The sequence below is a fragment of the Loxodonta africana genome, chromosome 3, assembly GCF_030014295.1.
Source record: "Loxodonta africana isolate mLoxAfr1 chromosome 3, mLoxAfr1.hap2, whole genome shotgun sequence".
Classification (NCBI taxonomy): domain Eukaryota; kingdom Metazoa; phylum Chordata; class Mammalia; order Proboscidea; family Elephantidae; genus Loxodonta; species Loxodonta africana.
The window spans coordinates 204152031-204167853 of record NC_087344.1 but is presented as its reverse complement, the minus strand read 5'-3'; the positions used below and the strand labels follow the sequence as shown (position 1 = coordinate 204167853).

At 44.3% G+C, this 15823-nt stretch overlaps 1 protein-coding gene across 3 annotated transcripts in view; it reads left to right on the top strand.

The window, feature by feature from the left end:
- Positions 1-3948: 3948 nt before the first annotated feature.
- The window catches only part of ILDR2 (immunoglobulin like domain containing receptor 2), a 49594-nt gene continuing 37719 nt past the window's right edge, over positions 3949-15823 (top strand). For all 3 annotated transcript variants that reach the window (XM_064282898.1, XM_064282899.1, XM_003415216.3), the window contains exons 1-2: positions 3949-4923; positions 5838-5957. In XM_064282898.1, coding sequence (XP_064138968.1) covers positions 4593-4923; positions 5838-5957 — 451 coding nt within the window. In that variant the 5' untranslated portion in view covers positions 3949-4592. The remainder of the gene's footprint in view (positions 4924-5837; positions 5958-15823) is intronic.

The following is a 15823-nucleotide window of genomic DNA, read 5'->3' as shown; positions in this document are numbered from 1 at the left end:
AAGCATAGTGATTGTGAGGATGGCACAGGACTGGGCGGTATTTCATTCTGTTGTATATATGGTTGCTGTGAGTCAGAGCTGACTTGATGGGACCTAACAACAAGATATAAGGAGCCAAAGGGAGAGTATTCCCAGGTCAAATTTTAGTGTCCCTGGAGAATGGCAATCCTGGTTCCCCGCTCATTCAGCTACCATTTCTGAGGGGCCTGATCTGGGGGGTGGCTCCTGTGAGAGGTATTATTTGAAGTTGGTAGGTAGGAGTAGATTTGGATCAGATCTGAATCAGCCATGCATGAGGGGCATAAAAAGCAATACTCAATCCACAGGAGAAGGGGCTGGTGTTAAGGTCCTGGGCAAGTAGAGTGGAGTTCAGGATAAAGCTTCAGTCCCAGCACGGCAACTAGATTGTAAATCAGGACACAAAGATGGAAAGCCAGTCTCTGGCACAAGGCACCTGGGATCCAGGGTTTAGCCAGAAGAGCAGTTCTAGACCCCACCTTCTAGTAGGAATGAGTTCCTTATATGCTGGGTCAGGGTAGACTCAGGAATTGGGTGGTATTCATCCTACAGTTTGAAGCCTTGAAGCAGGGATTGACATTTTCAAATTTATCTCTAACTTTTCATTCTCGTGGTCTTCAAAATCCAACAAAGTGACATTTCCTTGAAATTTCTAGTCTGTTCTTCTCCATCTATCTAGATCTATCCTTAGCTTAGATTCCTGGGGTTCTCATCATGCCCATATATGTGCCCGTGCCTGTGCTTGTGCAAACGTGTGTGTACATGTGCGTGCACACACATACTCTCTCTTTCTGACTTCCAGGAGGTTCAATTGTGATTGTGCAATGATGAGCACACCAAGCACTGTCACTGTTGAACTACTAATTACATATTCCAGCATTCCTGGGCAGTTTCTATCTATTCCTCCCTATACACACTCAGTGTCTCACACCCTCATACCTGTGCTCACCTAGCTCTATGTTCATAGCTTCACAGAAGTCAACAGACTGTTCTTGGCAGCAACAAGAGCTACATTTGTTGAGTGCTTACTATATACAAGGTGTTATCCTAAGTACTTAGAAGGAAGTCTCATTTATCCCTCAAACAACTCCATAAGGTATTTACTATTATTCTGGTTTTACCAGTGAGAAAACTGAAACTCCTAAGAGCTGAGTAATTTTCTTGAGGTCATGCAGCAAAGATATGGTAGAGTTTAGTTTTCTTATTTAGGACTGACTCCAAAATCTATGCATTTAACTATTCTCCTTTAAAAAGGCAGATATTTCTGAGAATGCATTCCTTATTCCTTGGAGCGTAAGTTTGTACGTATGTCGTGGAAGAAGCGGAGAACTGACTAACCTCTATTAATAATTGACTAATGGAGTCCAGTGGCTTGCCCAAGTGGCTAATCTGATTTTAACAAGGAACAGAGCTGGGAAGGAGATTATTCTTCGTAATCATCTAATGAACAAAACCCCATACTTTAGTTTCAAAACCAGAAAGAAAAACAACACTTTTGTGTAGTACCTACCTTCTTTGCTGGTTTTATTTATCCTAGGAAGGCTAGGAAATGTGATTTCCCAAGCAGACCCTGAATAGGTAGCTGAGCAGAAAAGGTGGTGTGGTCAAGAATACGGCATTATGTTAGGAACAATGCCTGTACCTACCCAACCTCAGCTACTGCTGACTGAATTCACTTCTCCTCTCTGTCCCATTTTTGTTACCTAGAAAATAGGAGTGCAAACAAGGATTTGAAGAGGAATCACAATTAATTAAAAAAATTAATGCAATAGAATTTAAGGAGAAGCAGCAAAGAAGAAATTTATTTTCCTAATCCAGCTATGTGAGTCAGGGAGAATGGGGTTAGCCACATCAACATTTGGGGGAGCTGAAGGGGCCTGGCCAGAACCAGTGGTGCCTGGGAACTAAGTGTTTTTCAGTGAACTTCCGGATGGGCGTTACTTCCCCTTGATGATGGTATTGATCTAGGTCATCTGGCTGTAGATGGTGATGGTCTTAAGATTCAGGAGCCTCAGCATGGGAGGTGAGGGGAAAGGCAGAAAAGGTGAGGGAAGATTAACATTTGAGGCTCTACTCTCTACCAGTGGCTATGTCTACTCTAGTCTCCTTCCTGTAGGTGCCTAGTGAGATGTTTGTTAACTGCCTTGTGAGTAAGGACTACGACGCTCGTTTTATCGGTGAGGAAAATGAGTCTCAGAGAGCCTAGAGACTTCATTAAGGCTTCACAGCTAGTATGTGACCAGATACGATTCAAAGCCCTGCCTGTCTGAGGCCAAAGCTATTTTATTATCCCATGCTATCTATGATTTCAACCAGTTTCCTGTGCAAAGTCCTAGAAATTCCCATATTAATCATCATTCATTTGCTCACCAATTCCTTCATTTATCCCATAGATAGCTATTGAGCACAAGATAGGCCCAAAACACTCTGCTGATAAATCTCAGATACTGTTGCATTCACCTCTAAATTCCACAGAACGCAGAAACCTTTTCCTCCAAACAGGAATTAGAACCTAGTTTTTCATAGGAAAGGTCTCATTGAAGAGAGGCACTGGTCTGAAAATCAGAAGACCTGAGGATGGATGTGGCGCCTTGCACTGCTCGCACAGTGGTTAAGAGCTGTAGCTACTAACCAAAAGGTCGGTAGTTCTAATCCACCAGCCGCTCCTTGGAAACCCTATGGGACAGTTCTACTCTGTCCTATACAGTCGCTATGAGTTGTAATCGACTCGATGGCAATGGGTATGTTTTGGCCCTTGTCATAGGTTCTTTAGCAAAAAGGCAGATTCATAAATATGTTAGACCTGTCAGAAGGAGCTCTGGTGGCACAATAGCTAAGCACTCAGCTGCTAACTGAAAAGTTGACAGTTCAACCCCCCCCCCACCAGCGGCTCAGTGGGAGAAAGACCTGGCCATCAGCTCCCATAAAGATTGCAGCCTAGAAGTTCTACTCTGTCACATGGGGTTGCTGTGAGTCGAAAATTGACTTGACCACACCAAAGAATAACAGAGCTGTGAGAGCAAGTTTGCTCTGCAGGATGTCACTGTGAGCATTGGCCCCAGTGAAGGACAGGAGCTACCCCAAGGAAAGTAGGCCTTTCTTCCATGCCCCAAGTCTGCCCTGTGACTCTAGGGGAACTCTCTATCTCAGGCTACCTAATTCGGCAGGCTCTGGGACTCAGTTCAGAACCTCTTTATCATTTCTTTCTATTCAGATTCATTTTTTCTGCCTCTTATCTGAATTCTATTTCTGCTTCTAACCTCAGATCAGGCTAGAAACTCTTGACTCTCCCATTCATGGAGGAAGTTATGTCCTCTTCGCTTGGAATTTCTAGATCTTACCATTGAGTTCCTATAGGCCCTGGGCCTCTCAGACATGCCCTTGTCTTCCATTCACTGAAATTTCTCTCTGTTTCTTGGACATCAAGCCTAGGTTTGGCTCCTTTTACCACTTAAACTATTCTGCTCTATAGTCCTTTTTTTCTTTCTTTCTTTTTTGATTACCCTTCAGAGCTTTTGAACATAGTCAGCTGCTTCTGATCTGGAATTTTCCATTTTTCTCAAAGCCTCCTTTTCCCCTTCATCTCTGTTCGCTTTGATTGGTCACCAGCTGGAAGGGAAGTCACTTCTTCCTGAAGTTACACTTCCTGGCTTCGTTGTTATTATTTATCAAATACTTGTTGAGCACCTATATGCTTCACAAGCCAGGATGATAAGATGGATGAGACACAGACCTTGCCTGACAAGTCTGGTAGGGGTGACAGGCATGGAAATAAATATTTTTCAAAAATTATTGAAATAAATGTCTAGAAGACAATGCTCTGTATGCTGACAGCACAAAGCAGGAAGTGATGAGCTCTGGCTTTACAAGAAGTCTCTGAGCTGGGTTTTGAAAAATGGAACAGTTTCCCAGGGAAAGAAGTGAGGGAAAAGCATTCCAGAAATAGGGATCATCATGTGCAAAGACCCAGAGGTGTGAAATAGCGTGGTCCACTGGGGAAACTGTTAATTGTTTGGTATTCCTGGAGCTTGGGGTTCAAATAGAGATGCTGCAAGAGGTGAGGCTATGAAGATAAGAGCTGGATGATGGAGCCTTTGGATGCATTGCCAAGGGCCTTGGATTTCATCCCAGAGGCCATGGGGTATAAATGAAGGGCTTAAGAAGGACAGCCATAGTAGTCAAATTTAGAAAGATCACCTGAACTATATAGCAAGGAGAATGTATGAGATGGAAGTAGACTGTGGCAGGGAGACCAGACAAGAGATTATCATAATATTTTAAGTAAGAAAATATGGAGGGCCTAAACAAAAGCGGTGGTAGTGAGTTTGAGGACGAGGGGAAAAATATTAAAGGTGTTAAGAGATCATGTTGATATGACTTAGTGACTGATTGGATATGTGGGGTGAGGGAGGTTCCTGGACATGGTAACGAGATGGATATTGATGCCATTAATTGTGAAGGAGAAAGTAGAAGGAAGAAGAGGTTAGGAGATGAGGTGGAAGAATGACCTCATGCCATGAGGTGAGGTCAAGGATACGGATACCATTTGGACATGTTGATTTTGTTTTGCAGCCATGGCTGAAGGCCTTCAGGTCACAGTGCCTGAAAAGAAGAAGGTGGCCATGCTCTTCCAGCCCACCGTGCTTCGCTGCCACTTCTCCACATCCTCCCATCAGCCTGCAGTCGTGCAGTGGAAGTTCAAGTCCTATTGCCAGGATCGAATGGGAGAGTCCCTGGGCATGTCCTCTCCCAGGGCCCAGTCTCTGAGCAAGAGAAACCTGGAATGGGATCCCTACTTGGATTGTTTAGACAGCAGGAGAACTGTTCGAGTGGTAGCTTCAAAACAGGGCTCTACCGTCACCCTGGGAGACTTCTACAGGGGCAGAGAGATCACTATTGTTCATGGTAATAATACCTCCTGTTTCGAATCTAGGTAATGGGGGGAGATTGGTTCCATTTCCCCAGAGACAAGGGGATGTCAGCCTCTCACCTCCCAACCCCTCAAGACTTTGATTTTATGGGAGACAGGAGCATCAAGACACCTAGCAAATTGCTTAGATGGGATGGTGAGGGTGGAAGGTGTGTATCTGGAGAAGACATAGAGATAAGCTTTGGAATTGGTCTTTCAGAGCCTAGCCTTGAGTTTCACGTGCTTGTTTTCAGAAATGAATTGAAATGTGAGAAGTGAAAGTACTTCTTCAGTCAGACATCCTTTGCCTTGACTTCAGCCTCTATGGCTGTTCCCCAGGCCCAGAAAGCAGACTTCCCCAAGGAGTTCCTCCTCTGGGAGAACGGATGTGTGTACAAGTTGTAGAGCCAGGTAGATGCATCACCAAGACCCAGATGGCTTTGCATCAGTTCCACCCTTTCTCCTGCTCCAAAGCTTTGGACCAGAAAAGGTCCCAAGAGGCCGACATGATCTATTGTATCATGTGAATTTTGAAGCACTCCTGTGAAATCAGCTCATTTCCAGTACTCCAGAGTTAGTCTAGAATCTATTTGGCTCTTAGGTGCCTCTGCAGGCCTGGTTCAAAGCCAACTCCGACTCCTAAAACTAGAACTAGACCAGTATCTGGTTGTGCTTTAATTCTTTAGCCCTAGGGGTGCTAACAGTTAATAACAATTTTGTTTGTTTAATTTAAATAACACAAACACCTTTTCAGCCGCCATCTAGGTAAAGAAATAGAACGTTGCAAACACTACAAAAGGACTCCCTGTTCTCCTCCCAACTCTCCCCCAACCCGCCCCCACCTAGTGTTCACTATTTTCCTTTCAGAGGGCAGAGTTTTAGGACTGGGCCCTTCTTTTTGTGATTACAGATGCGGATCTTCAAATTGGAAAACTCCTGTGGGGAGACAGTGGGCTTTATTACTGTATTATCACCACCCCTGATGACCTGGAGGGCAAAAATGAGGACTCAGTGGAACTGCTGGTGTTGGGTAAGTGTAAGACCATTTGTAGCATATTCCTCTTAGACTGTTTGCATTGCGCCCTTCTCACTCCTCCTTGTGTGTGTCAGCAGGCCCACACACAGCCTTTATCTCTTGTGCACAGGCATACCCATTTTAGCACATACTCTTTTTCTTGGAGGCTGTGGCCCCCTTTTAGCATTGCCTTGAATGTCTCTGTTGCCTTTTTCATTTTCTTTCACTCTCTCTTCCACTTTTACCTTTAACCCTGATTCTAGAAAAGAATAATGTTGATGCTGAAACCCAGGTGTTTTGATTCCTAGTCTCATCTTCCCTCTATGACACCATACTACCTATCTATACTAAGAAACTATAGAATGCTGCCCTGCGTAACGCATGCTGAAAGAATCTGGCTGCTGCTTGAGGCCATGGGTCATGATTTTTATTTGGCCCAAGTTTGCTTGAGTAGTTGACTTCATTTCTTGGTGAAACTGCCTACATGCATTGACCTAGGCCCTTACTTCAAAGACATGGCTCCTTCTCCATTACGTATCTCCCCACTGAGTGTGACCCACCTTCCTTCCACTCTGTACTTACTGAAACATCTAAAAATCACCATGGATGCTTCTCTCAGAAGTTTCAGAAATATCCAAAGACATGTGATTCACAGATACGAGAGGAAAACCACTGATTCAACATTAAACACAAAAACTATATTGAACCACCCTTTAATCTCTTTGATGATTCAGAAGATAAAAATCATTTATTCTGAGGTTGGAAATACACACAGTGTTTTGGGTGCTTTGAAATGACAGTGACAGGTACCTTGGAAATATTTAGACAGACATGCAGGATCATAGGGCCATATCAGTGGGTAATCCTAGAGGGTGGTGGTGCCCAGAAATCTGCCCCCTGAGATTAGACGTTGGTCTAGGCTCAGTGGCCAGGCCAGGCTGTTTATAACCTGGAACCATGCCACTATTTGGACAGGAATAAAGTTCCCTGGAGCAGCTCCCGCTGGCAGGAAAAGGACTTCACCATCTCAGGAAGGCTCAAGCAGGGAAGTTATTATTTTAAAATCTTAAAGCAGCTTGCCTCATTCTTCATCCTTTCTATGCACAGTGTGAAGGCCTGACCCTCCTTTCTGATGTCTCATTTGGTAGCTTGTTTTTTAAGGGCCTTCAAGGAGAAAAAAGGGGAAAAGGGCCCCTGTGGAAATAGGGCCGGGTGAACACTCCTCCTGCTCTGGACTGAGAGTAGAAAGAGAGGATGCGAGCCAAGGAGTGTTTAGGTTAAAGCTAAGGAAGACTTTCCTAATGGTAAATAACTGTTTTTGGAAATTGTTGGTGGTTGGAGGAAATTATAAATACTCCCTCTCTAATGAGCTTCCAACATGGAACTGGTTCTCTTGCTTAGGATATTAGGATAAACAGGATGGCTTTTCAGAGCCCTTTCCATGGTCTTGACTTTATTTAAATGATCCATGGATTAAAAATAAATTCTCTATATAGGGTGATGGCTCAAGTGTTGTTTTGCTTTATTTAAAATTTCTGTTTTTTTTTTTTTCTAAATGATACATGTTTGTTGTAAAAATTTCCAGTAAAACAGAAAAGTACAAAAGAAGAAAGTATCTCCTCACATCTCACTACCCAGAGATAACTGCTGTATTCTTCAGAACTTTTCTTGGCTGTAAGGATAAACACTCAAACTGGCTTAGGGAGAAGTTTTTGGTTCAGCTAGCTAAGTCCAGGGCTATTCCTAGCTTCAAGCATGGCCAAATCCAGGTGTTCAAATTACATTTCTAAGAATTTCTGTCTTCTCTCTTGGCTCTGCTCTGCTCTGTTAGCTTCCTTCTCACGCACTTTGTCCACATGGGCCATAGATGGCCGCCAGCAGGCCCAGGCTTACCTAGTCTTCAGCACCTTCCACCTCAGGAGGATAAAGTGCCTCTTTCCCCATACTTTCAGCAAAAGCCTTGTGGCTGTGTGTGTGAAGAGGAACAAAGAATACAGCCAGCCTCAACTGAACCATCTGAACTGAAGGGAAAGGGGGTAGCTTCCTAAAGGAAAATCGGCCAGTTGTTTCCAAATGAAGAAGAAACGAATACCAGGCAGGCAAAAAACAAACACTGTGAACATTTTGTAGAATTTCTTACAGACATCAGTTTCTGTGGCTTTATAGCCAAATGCTATTCCAAGAGGCCAGAAATAGGTGTGCATCCAGACTACTGTGCGTAGGCTGGTTGTGTACTGTGACCACTTGGGATTGAGTCTTCCCCATAAATGTAATGGCACAGAATTACCTCTGTTTTTCTGTCATGCTTCTATTTTTCCTTCCATCTCCTGCTGTGACTTACCCAGAGTGGAGAGTATATAACCTAGACAAGGGGCGAAGAACAAGCTGGGAAATAATACTGGAGTCATGCATGGATTTTTTTTTTTTTTTTTTTTTATGAAGCTATTCACAATACTGTGCCTGAAATTGCTATTCTGGTCTAAAATAAATCTTTCTGCCCATTAGTATAAAAAAGCCATTAAGAACATAAGAAATTGGTGAATTCTTGGGAGGGGACGTGCAGAACTTACACCTGACTTTAGGAATTTTTTGACAGGAGCGTGTTTCCTAAGGCCGTGCGGAGATACCCACCCATGTGTCGCCGCTGCGTCTATTTGAATCCTTTCCCACCTGCCACCCCCTTGACTTTAGTTCCTGCTGTTTAGAAAGGCTACTTGTTGCCAAGACTCCCTTCCCCCTTCTCTTCCTATTTGCCAGCCCCAGCCCCGGTGCTGCTAACCAAGGAGATTTGCCGATTAAAAGGGCCTCAGCTCCAGAGTTCCCATGGCAACAGCCTCCTTGGAGGTCTTTGTTGCCTGCTAAAACTTTGATCTCTGAGAGTGGCTGCTGCTGTTTCTCTCCAAGATTTACAAACAGAGGAAAAGGGAAAAAGAATTGGGGGAAAAGAAAGAAAAAGTTCACTCCTGGCAGAAGACAGAGAAGGAGTTAATTACAGAGCCACACTCTAGCCATAAATCTGGAGGTCACGCCTTCGGAACATCTTCTCACTTGGGCTGTGCCCACATTTTCATTTGTGGCCTCAGTTATGCTTCAGATGTCCTGGCCCTATAGGACAGTGTGGGGTTTATTCCCAAGGAGGGTGGGAAGTAGCGTTTATATCTTTGGTAGACACCTGTACCTTCAGTTTCCAGAAGAGCTGAGATAACCCCACAGATTCTCCTGGAAGGAAAGACGGAAGACAGATGAAGAGTGCACTTTCCAGCCTCTGCCCCTTTTTTCCCAGCCCTTTCTCTTAACTCCTGGTCTATGCTGTCCCGAGCTTACCTAGATAGTCTGTTGGTCTTGTTTTCAAAAACCCAGAAAAATGTGTTGAAACGAAAGAGGGGAAGGAAGAGGAAAGGATTTCGTGCCAGGAAAGTTACGCAGGCATCAACTGGAATCTGGTTTTGGTTAATGACGGTCAGTATGAGGTGTTAGTGGTTCAGAGGTAGAATTCACTCCTTCCATGCTGGAGGCCTGGGTTTGATTCCTGGCCAATGAACCTCAAGCATAGCTACCACTCATTGGTCAGGGGAGATTTGCGTGTTGCTGTGATGCTGAACAGGTTTCAGTGGAGCTTCCAGAATAAGACAAACTAGGAAGAAAGGCCTGGCAATCTACTTCCAAAAACCAGACAATGAAAACCCGGCATCTTCCTGCCTCCTCCCTCCTCCCTCCTCGAAGCTTCTCTGCCACTTCACCATTTTTGCTTTAGTTGTTCTCATCACCGTGGGAGGAATCAGCATCCGGTGATGGGGCTGGCGCAGGACTGGGCAGCGTTTTGTTTCCCTATGCATGGTGTCACCCTGAGGTGGGGGCCGATTTGGCAGTAGCTCAGCACAGCTGTATGAGGAGCGGAGTGAGGGGTGTGGCTGCCCTAGAGACATGGAATTGTAGACCAGTGACTATGCCTTTTAGTCTTTGCAAGAAGCTTCCTATGGCCTTCAGAACTCTCTACTGTATTACCTCAACCTTGCTCTTTGATAGGCTCCATGGAGTGAAGTCAGTTTTGTTTCAAGTATGATTTATGTTTAAAGTATGACTTAAATTTAACTAGTATTTTTGCTTACTATGTCCCTAGCACAGTGAGGATACAAAATAAATAATCGACACTGTCTTACCCTTGGAAACCCTGGTGGTGTAGTGGTTAAGAGTTCAGCTGCTAACCAAAAGGTCTGCAGTTTGGATCCACCAGGCACTCCTCGGAAACCCTATGGGGCAGTTCTACTCTGTCCTGTGGGGTCGCTATGAGTCGGGGTTGACTTGACGGCAACAGGTTTGGATTTGGTCTTGTCTTTATAAAAATTACATACCTGAAGCAAATACAGAACAATACAAGAGGAGAATAATACTATACTTGGATATTAAATATCTAGATTACCGGTTCTCAGGATGGAGTAATTTTGCCCCCAGGAGACATTTTTGGTTGTCAAAACTTTGAGCAATACTGTAGCATTTGGAAACCCTGATGCTGTAGTGGTTAAGAGCTATGGCTGCTAACTAAAAGGGTGGCAGTTCGAATCTACTGGGCGCTTCTTGGAAACCATATGGGGTAGTTCTGCTCTGTCCTATAGGGTTACTATGAGTCGGGATGGACTCAAGGGCAACTGGATGGCATTTGGTGAGTAGAGGCCAGGGATGTTGCTAAATATCTCACAGTGCAGAGGACTGCCCCCTGCCTCTCACTCCTACGCCCAACAAAGAATTATCTGGCCCTAAGTTTTTTTTTTTAAGTATCAGTAGTGCCAAGGCTTAGAAACCCTGATCCTGACCAAAAGGCAATCTGGATAGTGGTCGATGTCACTGTGAATAGCATGGGCTTTGGGGTCAGACAGCCCTGGATCAAGTATAATAATACAACCTTAGACAAATTAATGTCTATGAAACTTGGTTTCCTTATTTGTAAAAATGGGGGAGGGCTGTAATAGTTACATGGAAGACCTATTGTGAGGATTATTTAATAAGAATTAAATAGTTTCCTTCTCCCACTTCTCTTTCCACCCCCATTTCATTGCTAGTGTGTTCTGCCCTAATCTGAGGGAACCCTCCTTGAGGAATTCTGCTTTTGGGGACTCCTGCTAGAAAGCAGACTTTATTTTAGCCAGGTCCATTTTATAGGCTGAGGCTTTAATGGGCCATCTGTGAATTGGCAATCCTATTACTAATAGATCCATGTTTTCTCAATGACATCTGTGCTATGCCTTGCCGGTGGTGACCCTAATCAGCCCTGTGGGAATCTTCCCACTAGTGGATTTCATGGCATTCTGTCCCAGCATGCTGTATTTTGGTTGCTGCTGGAAGCCCCTATTTCTCAGGGGATGGCTCGTAGTCAATACAGGGTGCTTACTGTCTAACCTAAATACAAGGATTAGGCCCATAGACCATTCAGTGAAGTCTGGCGAGGTTTGGAGAACACCTAAGACTTGGATTAGGATCTGAGTGGGCCTGGGAAGACTTTAGGTGGAGTGACTTTGTAATTTATGGTCCAAACTAGGATACTTTTGTGAAAAGGGGGCTCTTAAAAATTATGCCAAACCAGTGGACATAAACTGGGACTGTCTGGGTAAACTGATATGAATGGTCTCCCCATTTTTAGATGATGGCCACATTAAAGATTCCCCTTTTGATTGAAGAGAACAGGAGATCCAGAGGAATTTGGGAGGTCAAGGCAAAATAGTATCAGGTCACCTTCACCAGCTGAACCTTTGCTGCTAGGTGACATTTTATTCATGGGGGTCTGTTGGTGTACATGAGGTCCCTGAGTTGTGCAAATCGTTTGCAGCCAACTACTAACCTAAAGGTTGGCAGTTCAAACCCAGCCAATGGTGCCCTCAGCTACTAAACTAAAGGTTGGCAGTTCAAACCCAGCCAATAGTGCCATGAAAGAAAGCCCTGGCAACCTGCTTCTGTAAAGATTACAGCAGAGAAGACCATATGGACCAGTTCTACTCTGTAACACATGGGGTGGCCATGACTTGGCATCAACTCCATGGCAACTGGTTTGGCTTATGGGTATGAACATCTCCATTCATCATCTGAAGGAAGCAAAACCAAAACCCATTACCATCTCATTCCAACTCATACAGACTCTATAGGACAGAGTAGAACTGCCCCATAGGTTTTCCAAGGAGTGGCTAGTGGATTTGAACTGCCAGAATTTTGGTTAGCAGCCATAGCTCTTAACCACTGCGCCACCAGGGCTCTAAACGAAGCAAAGGGGGCTCCCAAAGGGATGGTGGTTTGAGGTAATAGTTGTTCACTGAAAACGGCGCCCTAAGATTTCTGAAGCATAAAGGACACAGCTGCGGCTCTTTGCCGCCCTGGGCTTTTATGAGCACAAATGAGGTCCTGAAGGTGGTATGTCCCCTCAGCCACCGAGCCCTGCGCTGTGCCTGCACCTCCCCCCTCCTCGCAGCCTCCCTTCGCCTCACTTTTTGCTTCACTTGTTGCTCATCACTGTGGGAGGAAGCTGGGCCTTCAATTAGTGCGCATTCCTGACGGCCCGCTGCCCCCGCCACAGTTGCCGTGGTTACGCAGAGCGTGAGCCTGAGCGGCTGGGTCAGCCGAGCTTCATTGTGGTCTGCCAACCTGAGGCGGCCGGGTGAAAAGGAGAAGCCTGTGGCGGGGCAGGGGGCGCTGGGGTCTGCGAAGGGGGAGAAAAGTGGAGGCAAGCAGGAGAGTGGGTGTTACCGAGAAATCGGCTCAGCCCCTGGGAAGAAAGAATGGCAGACCTTGAAAGCCGGTCAGGGGCCTGTCATTGAGTTTTTCTCCAAAGCCAGCTGCAGCTATTCAAGTGTGCAGGTTTGCGTTCACACGGAGCTGGGCCTCCGATTTTGCTGAATTGGCTTCTCATGAGAGGGCTCTGGGAAATCCTCCATAGTCTAGGCCCCTCACATAGAGAGGGGGCTGGCCACGAAGGCCAGGCAGGAACTCGGACGATCCAAGATGTACAAGCTGTGTGCCCCTCCATGGCTGCCTGAGACCCCTGAGCTTTTCCTGGTTAGGTAGTCATTTGTGATATCTCTATCTAAGGTGCCTGTGCCAGGCTGCTGGATGGATGGAGCACAGTGAATTTAGGAAATCACACTGGGCACCAAGAAACTCAGTTTTCTCCTTCCATTAAATCCCACCCTCCTCCACATCATTTCTGAGTCAAATCTAGCTGCCTTCTGCATTTTATCACAGGCCAAGTTAAGCATGTTATATTACTAAGACTATTTTGCATCTATTCCCTCTCAGGAGGCAAGGAGGAAGTTGGATTACTACACCAAAAAAAAAAAAAAGAAGCACTGCCATGGATTCTGACTCATAGCCACCCAATGTAACCAAAAAATCCCAAACCCTTTGCAATCTAGGCGATCCTGACTCATAGCGACCCTACAGGACACAGTAGAACTGCCCCATAGGGTTTAGGAGAACCCTTAACCACTGTGCTACCAGGGCTCCCTAGTGACCCAATGTGGCACTTTGCAAATACAGAGTACTTTGCCATCATTTTTATTATTGTTTATTAGTTTGTAGCAGCATGGTGAATGCTTTTTAATTAGATCATACTGTGTTATGATGGGAAACCCTGGTGGTGTAGTGGTTAAGTGCTGTGGCTGCTAAACAAAGGGTCGGCAGTTTGAATCTGCTGGGCGCTCCTTGGAAACTCTACGGGACAGTTCTTCTCTGTCCTATATGGTCGCTATGAGTTGGAATTAACTCGACAGCAACGGGTTTGGTTTTTGGTTTTTTGGTGTTATGATGTATTCAGTCATCATTTTCTACTTGCAACTTTAAAAAGGTACTGAGATTTTCCATGATTTTCAACATTTCCTACATCCAGAAATTATACTTTAATTATATAAGTAGAGTAATACTGCCACAAGCACAAACAAATTTAAGGGTAAAAAAAAAAACTTTTTTTTTTTAAGGGTAGCTCACTGTAATACTATTAGACTGAAAACAATTGCTGCACATTCCTAAATTAAGGATGAACAAATGTTGAAGGGCAGTGAGATAGTGGGAAAAATACTGGAATAGGGGTGAGGAGACCCAGCTTCTACTCCTGACTCACTCATTAGCTAGCTGTGTGACCTTGGGAAAGATTCTTAACCTCTCTGAGCTGCAGGATCCTGAAAATGTGGAATGGAACATGGACTAGATGACATCAGATTTTTTTTTTCTAGCTATAAAATCTGATTTTGGAAACAGAAGAAGTCAGTACTTTCGGCCAAGCTTACAGTAACTGTGAAAAAGCCCAAAGTACTTATTAACCATTAATTTCAGATGGTTCAGTATTAATTGGATCATCTGAAATTCACTATTAATTCTATAGGTAAAACATTGAATGACATAGGAAGCATCAAAAGAAGATGGAAGGAATATACAGAGTCACTGTATCTAAAAGAATTGGTCAACATACAACCATTTCAGGTGGTAGCATATGATCAAGAGCTGATGGCACTGAAGGAAGAGGTCCAAGTTGCACTGAAGGCATTGGTGAAAAACAAGGCTCCAGGAATTGATGGAATACCAATTGAGATGTTTCAACAAACAGATGCAGCGCTAGAGGTGCTCACTCATCTGTGCCAAGAAATTTGGAAGACAGCTACCTAGCCAACTGACTGGAAGAGATCCATTTTGAGCCCATTCCAAAGAAAGGTGAACCAACAGAATGTGGAAATTATCAAGCAATATCATTAATATCACACACAAGTAAAATTTTGGTAAAGATTGTTCAAAAGCAGTTGCAACAGTACACCAACAGGGAACTGCCAAAAGTTCAGGCAGGATTCAGAAGAGGGCATGGAACCAGAGATATCATTGCTGATGTCAGATGGATCTTGGCTGAAAGCAGAGAATACCAGAAAGATGTTTACCTGTGTTTTATTGACTATGCAAAGGCATTTGACTGTGTGGATCATAACAAATTATGGATAACATTGAGAATTCCCAGAACACTTAATTGTGCTCATGAGGAACCTGTACATAGATCAAGAGGCAGTTGTTGGAACGGAACAAGGAGATACTGTGTGATTTAAAATCAGGAAAGATGTGTGCTGGGCTTATATCCTGTCACCATACCTATTCAATCTGTATGCTGAGCAAATAATCCGAGAAGCTGAACTATATGAAGAAGAATGGGGCATCAGGATTAGAGGAAGACTCGTTAACAACCTGCAATATGCAGATGACACAGCTGTGTTTACTGAAAACCAAGGGGACTTGAAGCACTTAACTGATGAAGATCAAAGACTACAGCCTTCAGTATGGATTACACCTCAACATAAAGAAAAAATAAAAAGAAATCCTCACAACTGGACCCATAAACAACATCATGATAAATGCAGAAAAGATTGAAGTTGTCAAGGATTTCATTTTACTTGGATCCACAATCAACACCCATGGAAGCAGCAGTCAAGAAATCAAGTGATGCATTGCATTGGGCAAATCTGCTGCAAAAGACCTCTTTAAAGTGTTAAAAAGCGAATATGTGGCTTTAAGGACTAAGGTGCACCTGACCCAAGCCATGGTGTTTTCAGTTGCCTCATATGCATGTGAAAGCTGGACAGTGAATGAAGAAGACTGAAGAAGAATTGATGCCTTTCAATTATGGCGTTTGCAAAGAATATTGAATATACCATGGACTGCCAGAAGGATGAACAAATCTGTCTCGGAAGAAGTACAGCCAGATTGTTCCTTAGAAGCAAGGATGGCAAGACTTCATCTCACATTCTTTGGACATGTTATCAGGAGGGAACAGTCCCTGGAGAAAGACATCAACCTTGGTAAAGTAGAGGGTCAGTGAAAAAGAGAAGACGCTCAATGAGATGGATTGACACAGTGGCTGCAACGGG